Below are 15,379 nucleotides of genomic sequence, written 5' to 3'. Positions count from 1 at the left end.
TAATTCTATTAAATTGCAATTTTAACCATCACTATTCCATTATTTGAGCCAAGTGGACGATTGTGTGGCACAGTGGTGTATCGGGTTGATTTAGGATCAATCCTATAAGATTTGGTTTGACTATGAAATTGATTTGATAGTTGTTGGATAGGGTTCTTCTCAAATAAGGTACTTATCTCAATTTTTTGATCCATATTTGATAGAATGACATATCGATCAAGACTGAATCAGATTAGATTCAATTTATCTATTAATCATGTTTGTACATAATATATGCAAAGAAAATGTACATTTTTGTATATTTCTTCACATATTATTTTGTAGTCGGGGCCTATCAAATTGGGACATGGTTGATCCAAACCCCATCTCTGATAGGTTACCAAATTGAATTCTTACGAGACCAACAGTTTTTAAATAGCATAAGGAACATTGGTATATGTTTAGGGAATAACCATCCATAACCCCCTCATTTAGATCATGTTACACCTCAGCTAAGAAAATTATGTTGGAAATGATATAATACCTTCTTCTTCTTTTTTTTTTTTTTTTTTTTAAGGAGTAGCTTATGGTCATTATTATTCATTGTCTTGGCATCACTATTATTTTTGGAGAGATTCTATTCCGACACTACCCCAATTCTTAAGTAACTCACCAAAGAATTAGCACATATCTTAGGGTGGCATTAGCTAAAGTTGGTGTGACAATAGAAATTATAGACACCCCAATTTGCACGGCCCACAGCGAAAAGGATCCACAAAAATGTATTTTGAGACAAAAGCACCAAAGGGCCAGAATATGCAAAGATCCAACTTTTTTGTCCTACTTAATTGACATATGGACCCAGAAATAATATTTTGATATCTCATTACATCCTTTCATCCATGCGTTTTTCTAATCTAAACCCATTGCTACATGCCTAACTGAGACCCATCTTTCAAGACCAACAAATCCAAAGCCCAATTTCTTATCCTTAGCTAAATCTCAATCACATACTCAATCTGAAGGCAAGTCTAACTCATTGTCCAAGTCCAATAACTCAAAGTCATTTCAAAATCTATGTCAAGGCCCAACCCCATATCATACCTATGCCCATTCCTAAACTCAACCTCCCCCCATCTTTCAAGTCTCAAATCTCCAACTCTCTTGATCTCAAATCCCTACTCTCAAACCTCTCTCTCCCTCTCAACTTTTAAGAACCTCTCTCTCTCTCTCCCTCCTAATCTAAATTCTCTACACCATCAAATTTTCAACCTTGAATCTCTACACCAAAAGATCAAGATCTAAGCGTCATCCTTTGAAAATTCAAGAAGAGCATATTAAGAAGAAAAGATCTCAAGGAGATAATGTAGTTTAATTTCCATTTCTCCTCTTTTCATCTCCCTCTTCTATCTCTTCCCACTTTCTTTAATTTTGGTTTAGAAATCCCTTAAGATGTAATGATTGCCTTCCCTTATTCCTGATAAATTGGACTTTAACTTGGTCAAAAGTTCATGGTTGAAGTCATTTTCCAAAAAAATGTGTTTTCCTCTGCTCTACATGTATCAACTATTTAAAACATAAAAAATGAGTTTAAAACATAAGAACATGTGTTTTTTTTTTTGAAAAAGATAATTTTTTTAATATTATTTTAATTGAAGTTTCAAAATATGTTTTATAAGAAAAAAAATATAACTTTTTTGTTACTATGGTTGTGTACACATCAAACAACCTACAACTAATGATGTAAGTTGGTGGCACATTCTCAAGAAGTTTGTCGAAGAAAGGATGCCATTAATAGATGTTGACGGACTAGACCGTCCCAAACAACGACTTTATTTATTTATTTATTTATTTATTATTATTTTTTTTTAGGACATGGTATCCCCGTTGGTAGCGGACCGGGCCCCGGTTCATCAGACAGTCCATTGGACAGGCCTGATCCAGTTTTCCAGTCATACCCGACAGGACTAATCCATGGCCTCATGCACCTGGCCCACACAGCACATGCGGCAGTTAATCAAGGATGGTCCAGAGTTTCGAACGCACAACCTAGAGGAGCAAACTCTAGTCATGCGTCTTACCGCTGAGGCACACCCTTGGTGGGTCCCAAACAACGACTTTGATGTGGCTAGGCCAGTTCAAAATTTTGGAGGAACCCGCATTGTAACATGACACATGACATTTTATGTTTATTTTGTGGGATATGATCTTCTCTTTCACACTTAACAATCTGATTTTTAATTAAACAAAATCTTAATGGATTCAAGTCACATACCTTCATGAAGCTTGAACAATAAGATCAGTAAAAATGAGATCCAGCAATAAGTCTGTAGTGTTCTATAAACCGATGCAAAACAAATCCGAATCACTATGAATAAAGAGTCCTTATCCCTTGCTCTTTTACCTCAATCGACGATCGGTCTCTTTTCTTTAAGGTATAATCTGCCTTATACCAAAACAATGGTACTTTACCATTTTCTTCTGTATTAGGGGACGACTACCACTTCTCTCTTTAAAGAGTTTTTCTTTCCAATTCCACCCATCACCAAATTTGAAAGAACTCTAAGAATGTAAGAACTCTAAATACATTTAGGAAACCACAAGAACTCATTCGATGGAAATTTTTTTGATTGCAAGAAAATATTTTTAACTTGGTCCCTAATGTCCTTAGCCAATAACAATTTAATCCCTTTAAAAACTAGTATTTAATTGGACCACAAAAGGATATTTTAATTTAAAGAAAATCCAAAATAAATAAATAGTTTTGATTAATATTCCAACAATCTCCCACTTGGTCCAATGAATAATTTTGTTTTGCAGAAAAAACTTGAAGATTGAAAGGTTTTACTTTAAAATTGAGCAACCACTCTTAGTTTTAGAAAATCATTGGCTAAGACAATTAGTTTCCACTTTAACTTTCACCCAATCTCAATGACAATGCTAATAGCGCTCTTTGAAGTCAGCACCAAGACAGTTCCATGATCACAAAACTGGATCATCAAGGAATTGAGAATTTATCCTCATAGTGGTTTTATAGAATATCGAGAGATAATATATACTCCTCAAGCAATCACTTGTGTACATTCTCTAAATTTGTCAAGCTTCATATATTGAATGTGTCACTCTGATATGTTACAATAACTGCCATGTAAAAACCATCCTATTAGAATGAAGGCTTTAACAATACATTGCCCAAGTGCATCTAGCCCAAGCTATCATGATCACTTTAATCATACTCCCAGGCTCAAACTTTATCCTCATTGCATATGCACAAGATACACATATATACCATGGTATAACAAAGATGACAATAGTAAGAAGCACTAAATAAACTTTTATTATTAATAACTGAACTGAAAATAATAGTCTCAAATAAAATATCAATAAAGACAAGATAAGCCGTTTAGGTTACAGAATCAAAAGACTCTAAAACTTTCATGCGACTAACATGCTCCTTGAATACTTTAGGCGGAAATCCTTTAGTGAGAGGGTCTGTAATTATTTGGTCTATAGACACATGCAGTACTTCAATAATATCCTCTTGAACTTTCTCTCACATTAGACGATACTTGATGTCTATATGCTTATTGCTTTTAGTAGTTCGTTCATTCTTCACAAACTTGGTCATAGCTTCATTGTCGCAAAAAATGACCAAAGGCCTGTGGATAGAATCCACAATGCCTAGTTCCATGATGAAGTTCCATATTTACCAGCAGGTGTACACATTGTGAGTGTCGATTGTTTAACGAGTAATCTTTTTTTTTTTTAAATCTTTGATAAGTAGTTTATGGAGTAATCTTGTTAGTAATTAACGAGCATTTGAGGTATTCCCAACCATCAGAGGCACACACGTTGAAATGCTCTTTGATAAAGTGTGGGCCTCTTCAAACTTCATGCGGAATAGGAAAGTAATTTGCAGTTAAGAGGTGCTATAGTTGAGTTGAATGATACCTTAAAGACCATTAACATGCAGATGCATGGATATTATGTCGTCTTGTAAAGCGATGGCTGCAGGAGCTGAAGGGTGATCTAGAGGAACCATTGCAACTGTATTTCTGTTCAAGAATTATCTTGCAGGCTCCACAAACCAGATCTTTTGCAACTTGTTTGCATCTACCAACCAAATAATCGATGGTTTCATTCCCTGCCAGGTACCATACATTACTGTTGTATACATTCTAGAATATGTATGATGTCCAATGCACATGTCATGTTTATATATACCACCTTATTACCAAGTTAGTTGGTGCAACAAATATCTTTGCTAAATGATATCAGATTTGGATGAATGTTCTGGTTTAGTACTGACCGGGCCTTCACTTCATAACCACCAATCTGCATTTGGGTTGCTTCCCTGACATTTCATTTATATGACGATCTTACTGACCCAAAATATGGTCCATGAGAAAGAAAAAATGTTCCTCCTTTGTCGTACACTGATGTAGAAGAAATCTATGTATCCTGAAGAATGAATTTGTATAACCTGCTCTATGCATTGTTTATAGCTAGACGTGGGATGTAGACATTGAATACAGCACAATATATACCCATTTATGAGGTATTGCACTTGCATTTAATGATATGAACTAAAATGAATAGAGGGTGCCTCAATCTTAGTGTAAAGAAAAGTGAACCATATCTGGGAAGTTAATATTGGGAAAGCTGTATTTATTCGGATGCTTGGTATAGACTTGCAGGTGTCACGACTTGCCATTAGATGATGCTGTTGGAAATACTACCAAGAAGACAGCATCCTGTCTGATCACATGCCAAGAGCTGGGGACTAGCAATTTGTTTGACAATGCAGTGAGAGTTGGAGAACAAACAATCCTGTTGTTACCTTCTTTCCAGAGTTGTCCAAAGTTTCAACAAGTTTCTGCACCCATCAGTTTCAATGTTATCGAGCGAACCAACTTCGGTTCTCTCAGTGAAGGTGTACCTCAATGGATAGTTCACCTAATAAAACTATCCTATTAAATATTTAAAAAAATATCTTTTTTTGGGTGATGTTATGTGGGTAAGCATCTTTAGTTTGGAAGGCCAAAGGGGGGTCATCATACTGTATTTTAATTCTACTGTTTTGGATCTCTCCCGTTAGTATGTTGTATGCTCATTGATCTGGATCCTACAATCAGTAGGAATCTTGGAGATCTACTTTTGGAATTGGTCTACTGATTGGTTCAGCCATTTTAGTTAATTTTTTTCCTTTATGCCAATAAAGGAAAAATATTCGCAGTGCTCTCGGACGGTTCAGATTAATGATTTGATCTCTTCAAGTCTTCTTAGAGAAATAACTTTGTCGAATAAAACTGTCCCATTAAATCTCTCTTTTGGTGAATATATGCAGGTGTAATAATTGGGAATTCCTTTATTGTTATTCCATCGGCTTGTCATGAGAAGGCCTCGATGTGGATAGGTTGTGAATATTTCTTTCATACGTCTATTTGTTTAAGTTATGGTTCAATTCTTTGTCCAATGGCTCCATAGTTTTGAGATCCTGATTTGCACCGTTAATATCAACTTTTTTACGTCTTTAATTCCATGATTTCCTGGCTTCGGTTGTAATTCTTTGTTTTTGTCAAACATTTGTGTTTTTTGAATCTAACTTGGAATTCTACTGTTTCATTAGTGTACGCCTCTTCAATGTTCATGGCAGTTTTTCAAGGGATTTGTCAAACTTTATATTCTCTCAATCAGGGGTTGGTATGCTCTTCAAACTGAAACTTGGAAACCATGAGAGAGGCAACTTTCCACTGCTTTTACATCCTTCAACCTTCAGATAAAGGACCAATGCTTCTAAGGGTAAATCCCTAACCCCCACTTATTGAATGGTGTGAATTATTTTCTTTACATCAGTCTCTTGTTGTTTGTAAGACAGAATGTTCCCCACTCCTGTAACTATGTGTGTGTGTGTGTAGTTCATATCTTGGATCAGTGTTCACATATTCTAATCACTATTTGCCTTGAATTTTAACAAAATGCACGCTTTTAATTTGGTAAAAATTGGGGCTCTGTGCTATGTTAAGAGGTTGGATTTCACTATATAAACTTCAGTTAGGCACTACTAATTAACCATCACCCAATTTAAATTCTAGAGGGATTACACTTTTTGTTATACTAAAACATATTTCACTAGTTGCCTTTAACCCTAACTTTCTTAATTAGCACCAACTTGCAAGTTTTGTTTTAATTTTTTTGGTTGTACAACAAGAAATTGGGGAACTAATATGCATTTTAGAAGCTGCCGTGGTTAAGACCATGATTCTAACATTTTGAACTGCAGGGCTTGCCAGATCAGAGGAAATCTTACCCATTCCTGATGCCATTGGATCGATTGACAATGCAGTACCTAAGGAGACAGAGAATTCCATTCAAATATCTTCATCAAGGGTAGGATTACAACCACGCTCCATGGAAAAAAATAGGTTATGGTGTTTTTATCTTTTTACTCCTTTCTAGATTTGCTTTTGATATAAATGAGACAATAATTCACAAACACATTTATGCTGGAGAAAATGAAGGGTAACTGAAAGCATTAACTAATTACACAATGCGAGTGACCTTTATGGATTTTACAGCCTAATAAAGCAAAAGAGTGGTTATCTCGCCGACTAGATGAGGGTGTTACTATTGGATGGAACAACAGAGATCCACCATCATATTGAGTGGTTCTTAGACGAGCACTCAAGAAGAGATGACAGCCATCATTCTAGTCTGCATGCTACCAAATGTGATTTTATGACGGTAACTTTGGTGACTCATTGGTATGCCATTAATATGTGAATTAGTTGCATCTGGGTGATTGATATTCTATTCTCCAAAACAATCAATTGAGTTCACCTAAACTTGGATGGAATATAATTGAGCTTATGCCATCCCAATGAGCTATTTCCTATGCTATTTCATGGGCCAATACTAGAGAAGCTTTTCGATGGCTTTCTTTACAGATGGAATTAAGAGACTACAACCCTCTTTTGCATGAGAGAAGTTTCCATCCCAAGCTTAACTTGCTTGTAAAGGAGAGCTTACAATTTGGGTAAACGTCTCCACTCAACTTCAGCCCTCTTTAGTAGATCTACTGTAGTTTTTTTTTATAAAAAAGCCTTTGGGGTCTTTGCTGACAATTGCATTCATGTGAATTGGGATTCCTGCTAATATAATCGAGAAAGATTCTCCTTAACTCTTCTTGGTACCAAGGAGTTCCAGAAGCACTCCCAAATTTATGGGTTTCTAGAGAAACACCACTTTGATGCAAACAACTATACTTATCTCACTTGTAATAAACCTCCTAGTCGATCGAAAATGATTGTAGAGGAATTTACAGGGATTTCTCAACCACCTTAGGAAAGATTCCCATTCTACCAGTTATGACTATATGCTAGTCAATGGTGAATTTTCATCAACTGAAAGTAGACTGGTGCAACATGTAGATTTGTTTACAGGATTTTGGGTACTCTATAATATGAGGTGACCAGGAAAGGCTGAGAGTCGCTGTTTGACTTGGAATGTGGATTCATGAATTTGGTTTACCATGGCTCTGGGTCCAACCTCTAGACTTTTCATAAGATTGGTCAAGTCAATGACCGTATGTAACTATCAAACTGCTTAATAACTCGGCCTGCTTGAATGTAACTATTGCCTAGCCAATTTCTGATTTAAGTGGAGTTCTTGAGCATCAAACATTTGGTACTGCTCAGGCATCTGCTGTGCCCAGAATTAGAATTTTGTTTGAGAGGAAAAAAAAATCTCTTTGATGTACTCACGTACCTGAGACTTTCAAAAGAACAAGTGGATACACAAAGAGTACTTCAAGTGTGATTCATCTAATCAACTTGGATAAATCTAGTGAATTCAATTGTGTTCCAAGTAACCATGCGTGTTTGTTTTAATCATCAATATTAAGCATATATAATCTTCTCAAACATTGATTCTCCAGGTCAGTACCATCAAAACGTAAGGAGATGAATTCTGAATCAAAGTCACCCAGACCAGAGCCCTTAGAAATGACTGCATTGCTAGCATCAACAAAGAATGATTTAGAAGAAGAAAAGCACACTTCCACCCCGCATCTGACCCAGGCAACCAAAGAAGATAAGAATACTTGTGTCACTGAGGAGTGGAAACATCTCATTGTTACTGAAGATTGTAAGATCTATTCTCCTACTTGTATTTCCATACCCAAGATAAAGATGGTTTTATCGCCACCAGATGGTAATAAGCAGCTGGGCGAGAAAACCTCAAGGATTCTTGAGAGACTGGAGGCCCCAAGACAGCAGAAAACCAAGGGTTCTTTACCTGTTATCTTAAGCAGTGGGACAGATGCATGTATGCCCAAGAAGAAACCCCTGGCTCCATTTACACCCAACCATGCAACAGACCAGGGCACGACCTTAAGCCAACCAATGAGACCCAATTTCCAGAGGCTGAAAAGGAAGCTAAGGTGAAACACTAATTGTTCTTCACATGGCCGTGCTTCTTTTTCAGGTTTGTTCACAATGTAGCTGTCGTTTTCTAAAGATTTCTTCGGTTGTCCCAAGTCCTGAAAACCATGCATGCATGTAAAATGCATGAGATGGTTTGTCCATAATAAAAAAAAACAGTACATGGTATGTGTTTTGAGGCCAAGTCCATGACAATAAAACTAATAAAACACATATGTTCTCATCCTCAGTGCTCCACACCATACCTGTTCCCTATGATTGTTAATCAAAAATATAGTTCTGCCGATTGACTCTACGAGTTTTTAGCTCTTCCCTTGGCCAACCTTTACAAAACAGATCAGCTTGATTTATGATTTCTAACCATTGGATCTGTGCATTCGTCCTTGTCTAACCAAAATCCTGGGTAAAAGCATTAATGTTTCAAGCCCTTGATGAAAAATATTCGGATCCAATAGCTAGAAATTAATTTCAAGCTGATTTTTGGTGAAAAGGTTCATAAGGGATGGGCCAATCATTCATGGTATCAGCAGGTTGAAAGCAATTGTTTATGACCCACAGCTTATGTTTCCTCTTTGAGTCGTGATAATATGATGCTCTCTTTTTTTCTGTTTTTTTTCAGACGCCGCCCTTTACCCCCATCAGAGAACCATAGATCATTTGCCTCAAGATACACATGAAAAAGATTTATGGTTCTGTAACTACCAGGTCGGGGAGCGTATGGGGTGTCAAAATATCATTAGTCTTCATCTTTTCATTCCAATAGTAGTGTACCAATGGCAAAACCGACAAGTTAATGGTTGATGTTTTGGATCCTCAGTAGCTCGTTTTTCCTGTGGTTCCCTACAGGCATTTTTTCACAGTTGAGAGAGCGCAATTGTCAATGATACTAAAATCCATTAGTTTAAAATTGAAAGTTTGGTGATCTCCATTTTCAAAGTCTTTAATCAGGTTAAAAATGTTTTTACCTCTCAACAAAACGTAGCATCGACCCATTTTATGACAATTAAAATTATATATGACACAGGTTAGTTTAAATTTATTAATCGTTGGTCCTACCATAAGAACGAGCTTACGTAAGACTAATTATGAAATTGCAACGTATGTGTAGCATCATGTTTGGTGGGAAGCTCCCACTTTGTTGTGCTTCTACCCCACAACCAAGAAAGAAAATGCTCTTTTCTTCTTTTCTCATATAATAGTTAGTTCTAACCTCAGACGAAGTTTTAGGCTCTCCATCAAACATAGAGCTGAGATGGGAGGAAAAACACATTTTCTAGAGAATAGCATAATTTTTCTAGGGATCAATAACATTTTTCTAGACATCAATTTTTGTTTTTTAGTGTCGTGCACGGGCCATTCTGTCATATCAGTTGTTTGTTAGCTGTCCATTTGATTGAGATAGAGATATATCAGTTGTTTGTTCGATGGAGAATCTCAATTCGCTAGTACCATTGTGCTACAAATTCAATTTTTTTGCCTTAAGTCAACTAGACCACAGGAGGAAAATAGCAAGAATATATACTACACCTGTGGTGCATAATTTGATGCCCCCTTTGACATATGCCCCTATCATAGAACCATAGATCATTCAAGAAAAAGATTTATGATTCTATGTATCCTGAGGCAAAATGGGATGTATGTCAGAGGGGGAATCAAAAAATCATTATTGTTAACCAATATCTTCCTTTGGTATCATCTGCACAAAGAGCTCAATGGAACAATACATGCACATCTAATACTTTGACAAAATTGGCAAAAATAAAATAAAATAATAAATACTATGTCATGAATAATAATCTTCAAGTGCACATAATTTATTAAAACGACCAAATCGTGTTATTTTAAGAAAGCAAAATGCTGCCATTGTGATTGTATATTATTATTTTTATTTATTATTTAGCATTTAAAAATTAGCTATTGCTCAAATATTTTATTATCTCTCTTGACTTGGGAATATTATTAGTAATAATCAAGTTGCGTCGTTAAATGATTAACTCTTATGGGCCCACTAGCCCATAATTGTTTGACCCACCCCTCAATCAACCACCACACCAAAAATTGAGTTATATATATATATATATATATATATGGGTCCCGTTCGCCACCCTTAGTTTTACCACACACTTTAACAAACGCGTTTTGTCTTACATGGGTTAGAAGTTTCGGAATGAGCTGATTTTTGGTGAGGATGATCTCTATGGTGAGGAGATCATCATCACCAAAAATCAGCTCATTCCAAAACTTCTAACCCCATCAAAATTGATTTACAAAAAATGGACAGTCCACGATTTTTCAACGTGTAAACATGGGGCTAAACATTTCGAAATGGGCTGATTTTTGGGGAAGATGATCTTCTAATCATAGAGATCATCCTCACCAAAAATCAGCTCATTCCAAAACTTCTAACCCATGTAGGACAAAAAACGTTTGTTAAAGTGTGTGGTAAAACTTAGGGTGCTGAACATTTCCCTATATATATATATATGGGTCCCGTTCAGCAACAAACATTTTGGCAAAACATTTTTCAAAACATGGGTTAGAGGTTTTGGAATGGGCTGATTTTTGGTGAGGATGAGCTCTACAGTGAGGAGATCATCATCACCGAAAATCAGCCCATTCCAAAACTTCTAACCTTATCAAAAATGATTTACAAAAATGGACGGTCCACGATTTTTCAACTTGTAAACTGGGGCTAGAAGTTTTGGAATAGGCTGATTTTTGGTGAGGATGATCTCCTCACCGTAGAGATCATCCTCACCAAAAATCAGCTCATTCCAAAATCTCTAACCCATGGTTTGAAAAATGTTTTGCCAAAATGTTTGTTGCTGAACATTTCCCTATATATATATATATATATATATATATATATATATATATATACATGGGGGCGGTTCAAGGGCCATATGAGAAAACATATGAAAAAACTTTCGTTTTTCAAAATAAGAGTTAGAGGTTTTGGATTGAGCTGATTTTTTGCAAGGATGATCACTATGATGAAAAGATCATCCTCACAAAAAATCAGCTCAATCAGAAACTTCTAAATCCATCAAAAATGATTTACAAATTAATGATAAAAATTGGTAAAAAATCTACGGTCCACATTCTAAATCACTTTTAATGGGGTTAGAAATTTCAGATTGGGCTGATTTTTTTTTTTTTTTTTTTGGATGATCTTCCCATCATAGAGATCATCCTCACAAAAAATCAGCTCAATCCAAAATTTCTAACCCATATTTTAAAATTTTATTAAAAACGAAAATTTTTACATATGTTTTCTCATATGGCCCTTGAACCTGACCCTATATATATATATAGCTAGCTTGTTACGGGTAAGTGGCTAGGAAAGTTGTATGTGAAGGATAGGAAGTAAAGTAGCTCTCCAACTCTCATCTGTACATGAGAACACATTTTCCCACGTGTGTATTTGGAGCTACAGATCACCACGTCTACATGGCATGTCAGTTTTGGTCTATAGTATACCATACGATTTGCCGAAAACCTAATTACCGGATAGTTTTGGATCCGATTATGAAACTGATCCGATCCATTGACAGCCTTACGAACAAATACCTGTCCCCAGAATCTTAAAAAGGGTATTCGTGTCATATTCACTAATCTTAAAAGTCAATCGTATGTAATTGGTTATAAGCACTCATAAGTAATGGCATATTTTTTGCTCTCAAATTTAAAAGCGGAAGTGATGGAGAATGGGTAGCTTGATCTTCTTGTGCATGAACCATGGCGTGGCTAGTGTGAATGCTATTAGCATCAATCCCGGCCACCATTATGATCCCGGTTATACCTTCAACTCCTTTTACAAACTACCAATAACTTTCAGGTTGATCATCTCCAAAGTAAGGTTTCATTGGCTCATATTCATCTTCCGTCGCACTAAGGAGACGAGGGAAATCGCAAGCAAGATGGGAACCTACATGTAATGCAACTCCAACTCCAATTCTGCAATCACCTAAACAACATAAATTGAAACAAACAAATTAATTAGTCTACTTTTTTAAAGTCTAATTGAAATTAAAAAAAAGAATAAAATAACTTGATTTTCTTTGAACCTTGTCGAAATTGAGATTATCGTCGAAAGGGACGATAACACCTAATTTGGTCTTGTTCCTAAGCCAGGTGATGGTGTTGCAACATACTGGTGGTAGTAAGATCAATGCCATGTTGAATTTTAGTATTTCAGCCACACCCTTGGTTGTGCAGACACAATAGCTCATTATTATTAAAATAAGACTAGAGAGTAAAGAAGAAAATTTGTTCTGAGGCACGTACAAATTTACGTTGTCTTATAAACAACAAATGCCCCCACTCTGATTGAACACGAAGATGCAAATGAGTTACTGGCGAATTTGTCTTTAGGATATAACAAAACCCAGTTTTATCACAATTGTATATTTCCTCAAAATTTGAACTAGAAAAATCTGTCACACAATATCTCAAATACACTAATACTGTTTTTGTAGAAAGTTAGAATTATTATATTTTTTTTTAATAGAATTGATTTCTATGAATAGAGAAAAATTTCAAAAGTCATATCCTTTCATAAATGGACAAAGGAACTCAATAGGTACGAAACCTATTGGAATCACTAGGCACTTATATGTATATATCATTGTATTGAGTTTAGTCCTACATCAGACACTCATTCTCTTGTCTCTCCTTATAAGCTCTTAGGCCTCTCCACTTATTGCCAATTTATTTTGAGTTGGACTATCAACCTTATCATGGTATCAAAGTGGGTCTTTCTATCCTCCACATCACCTAGTTTATATCTCCACATGTTTTGGCTCAGTCTGACTTACACATGTGGGGGGTGTGTTAAGTTTAGTCCCACGTCAAACACTCGTTGCTTTGTCTCTCTCCTTATATACTCTTGAGCCTCTCTACTCACTGCCAATCCCAAATTTATCACATCGTAATATAAAAGGGACATTTCAAAAGGTAAAGCTACACCATGTTCTATTCTAAATCTTATTACTTTAATAAAATAAAATAAATTTACTTGACCGTTTGGAGTGTGGTATTTGAATCTCAATATCCAAAGATTGGATTAAAACATGGGATATTGGTAGGGCATAAAATGGGTCGGATCCGACTTGGATATGTATATATCCATATTCAAATCCATTTTTTGAAATAGGGAACCATATCCAAATCGGTATCCGACTCAGATTCTTCTATTCAAAACCGTATTTGATTTATTTCAATTTACTAAAACCGAATCCAAACCAACCCAAACCAAATTGCTTGCTTTGGGTCGGATCAAGTTGGTTTGAATTGGATTTTAGCATTTGGTTTTTGCCTATTTTCTCTACAAGTCATTTGGTTTTTATCTCATTTTTTTGGGTATTGAAAGATCGAAAATCGTGGTACAAGACGCCCAAATTGTCTTTAAAATCCTATATTTTCTGAAAAATCTTAAATTATTGGTAAGATGTTCTTATATTAATAAGGTAGAAGAAAAAAGGTCATAAACCTACCTAATTAATTACAAGAGATGAGAAGCCTAGCTACAATTACAGTGATTCCAAGCTTTGAGGTTCAAACCTTGATTTAGGGTACAAAATCTTGGTTCCATGCTCATAAATTTAAGAGAAGACAGAACACAAGAATAAATTCTAAAATCGAAGAAGTCTTGGGAGGTAAACATGTAATAAATCCAAGAGAGATTTGATCTCACCTATGCAATTAGAAGCATCCGATATTGACTTTCTAAACTCCAATCGAGAGAGGCGAGATCTAATTTATAAAATCCAAATCAAAAGATGCAAGAGCTGAAAATATTTTAATCTTCAAAAGAGACTTTAAGTCTTTATTCTTTAAGAGATGCACATTAGCACGACACATGCATTGTATGAGATTTAGATAATAAAATGGTTTTTGAGAGAGAGATTGGAAGTAGAGAATATGACAGGTACTTAACTTTTAGTGGGTAGTAGACAATAATAAATGGGCTTTAATAACAGTCTATTAAATGGGGTTGTTTGAGTGTTAATGGTTGATACAAGTTGTTTGATTATCTTGCATTCTCCAAAGACTTTATGGATTGCTCTGAAATAGATAGTGAAGCTCTCCCTTGTAACCTCAGTTCTTTCAGTGATAAGGATCGTAGGGTTTTCCTTTCTTAAGGTTGTAGCTGGTTTGCGTTGCCTTAACCCTGTTGATCTTTCACAAAAAAAAAAAAAGTTTGAATGCTAATTAAATCCAACTTAAAAAAGAAAAGAAAAAAAGTAACACAATTTGGATCCGGGTCGGATTTAGGGGATTAACTTGTATCTTATCCGAATCCAACTCGGGTCAAGAACCAATACACCATATTCAACCCGATTTTGAATTCGGATCTACTTCAACTAACTAAATGTGGTAAAATTGGTTTTCAAACCACTCAGATATGGAATAAAATCTGACCCATTTTAACCCCTAGACAGTAGAAGATAACCCCTTTAAGTGAGACAATTTGGTCATATTCCACTGCACTTTGCATAAGTACCACTTACTAGGGGTGCAACTTGGTTCGGATTAGAATAAAATCATAACCGAACCAATCAAGATCGGTTCTATTATATAAGAATCAGAACCGAATCGATTTGTTTTATAATCGAACCAATCCAAACCGATTTTATTTCGGATTGGTTCGGTTCGGTTCCATGGGTTGCCAAGGAAGAGCCAAATTCCCTCCATCTCTCCCATTGTCAGATTGTTTTGCAGCTTGAGAGAGTGACACAGAGACAGAGAGAGAGGGGACGCACCGTCAACACAGTCGCAGCCGCAGCCGCAGACGCTGAGACAGAGAGAGAGAGAGAGAGAGAGAGAGAGAGAGAGAGGAGGGACGCAGCGTTGCAGCTTGCACCGACGCAGACGCAGATGCAGTCGCAGATCGCACCGTCGCAGACGTAGATGCAGTCGCAGGTCATACCGTCGCAAACGCAAAGAGAGAGAGAGAG

General features: G+C 36.0%; 1 protein-coding gene and 1 long non-coding RNA gene across 2 annotated transcripts; one reads left to right on the top strand and one right to left on the bottom strand.

Moving 5' to 3' along the window:
* The first annotated feature begins 5,048 nt into the window (after positions 1 to 5,048).
* On the top strand, positions 5,049 to 8,526 carry LOC147410254 (uncharacterized). The gene is made up of 4 exons (XM_086438721.1): positions 5,049 to 5,395; positions 5,609 to 5,781; positions 6,263 to 6,369; positions 7,916 to 8,526. The coding sequence occupies exons 2-4, from the start codon at positions 5,713 to 5,715 to the stop codon at positions 8,421 to 8,423; spliced, it is 684 nt and encodes a 227-aa protein (XP_086294847.1). The 5' UTR covers positions 5,049 to 5,395; positions 5,609 to 5,712; the 3' UTR covers positions 8,424 to 8,526.
* Positions 8,527 to 12,017: 3,491 nt separating this feature from the next.
* On the bottom strand, positions 12,018 to 14,266 carry LOC147410253 (uncharacterized). The gene is made up of 3 exons (XR_015177429.1): positions 14,116 to 14,266; positions 12,488 to 12,625; positions 12,018 to 12,387 (listed from the first exon to the last, which is right to left on the bottom strand). It is a non-coding gene; the product is annotated as an uncharacterized LOC147410253 (long non-coding RNA).
* Between the last annotated feature and the right edge of the window lie 1,113 nt (positions 14,267 to 15,379).

Source organism: Akebia trifoliata, chromosome 1, assembly GCF_017979445.1.
Source record: "Akebia trifoliata isolate Shusen 1 chromosome 1, ASM1797944v1, whole genome shotgun sequence".
Classification (NCBI taxonomy): Eukaryota; Viridiplantae; Streptophyta; class Magnoliopsida; order Ranunculales; family Lardizabalaceae; genus Akebia; species Akebia trifoliata.
This window is presented reverse-complemented; position numbering and strand designations above follow the sequence as displayed.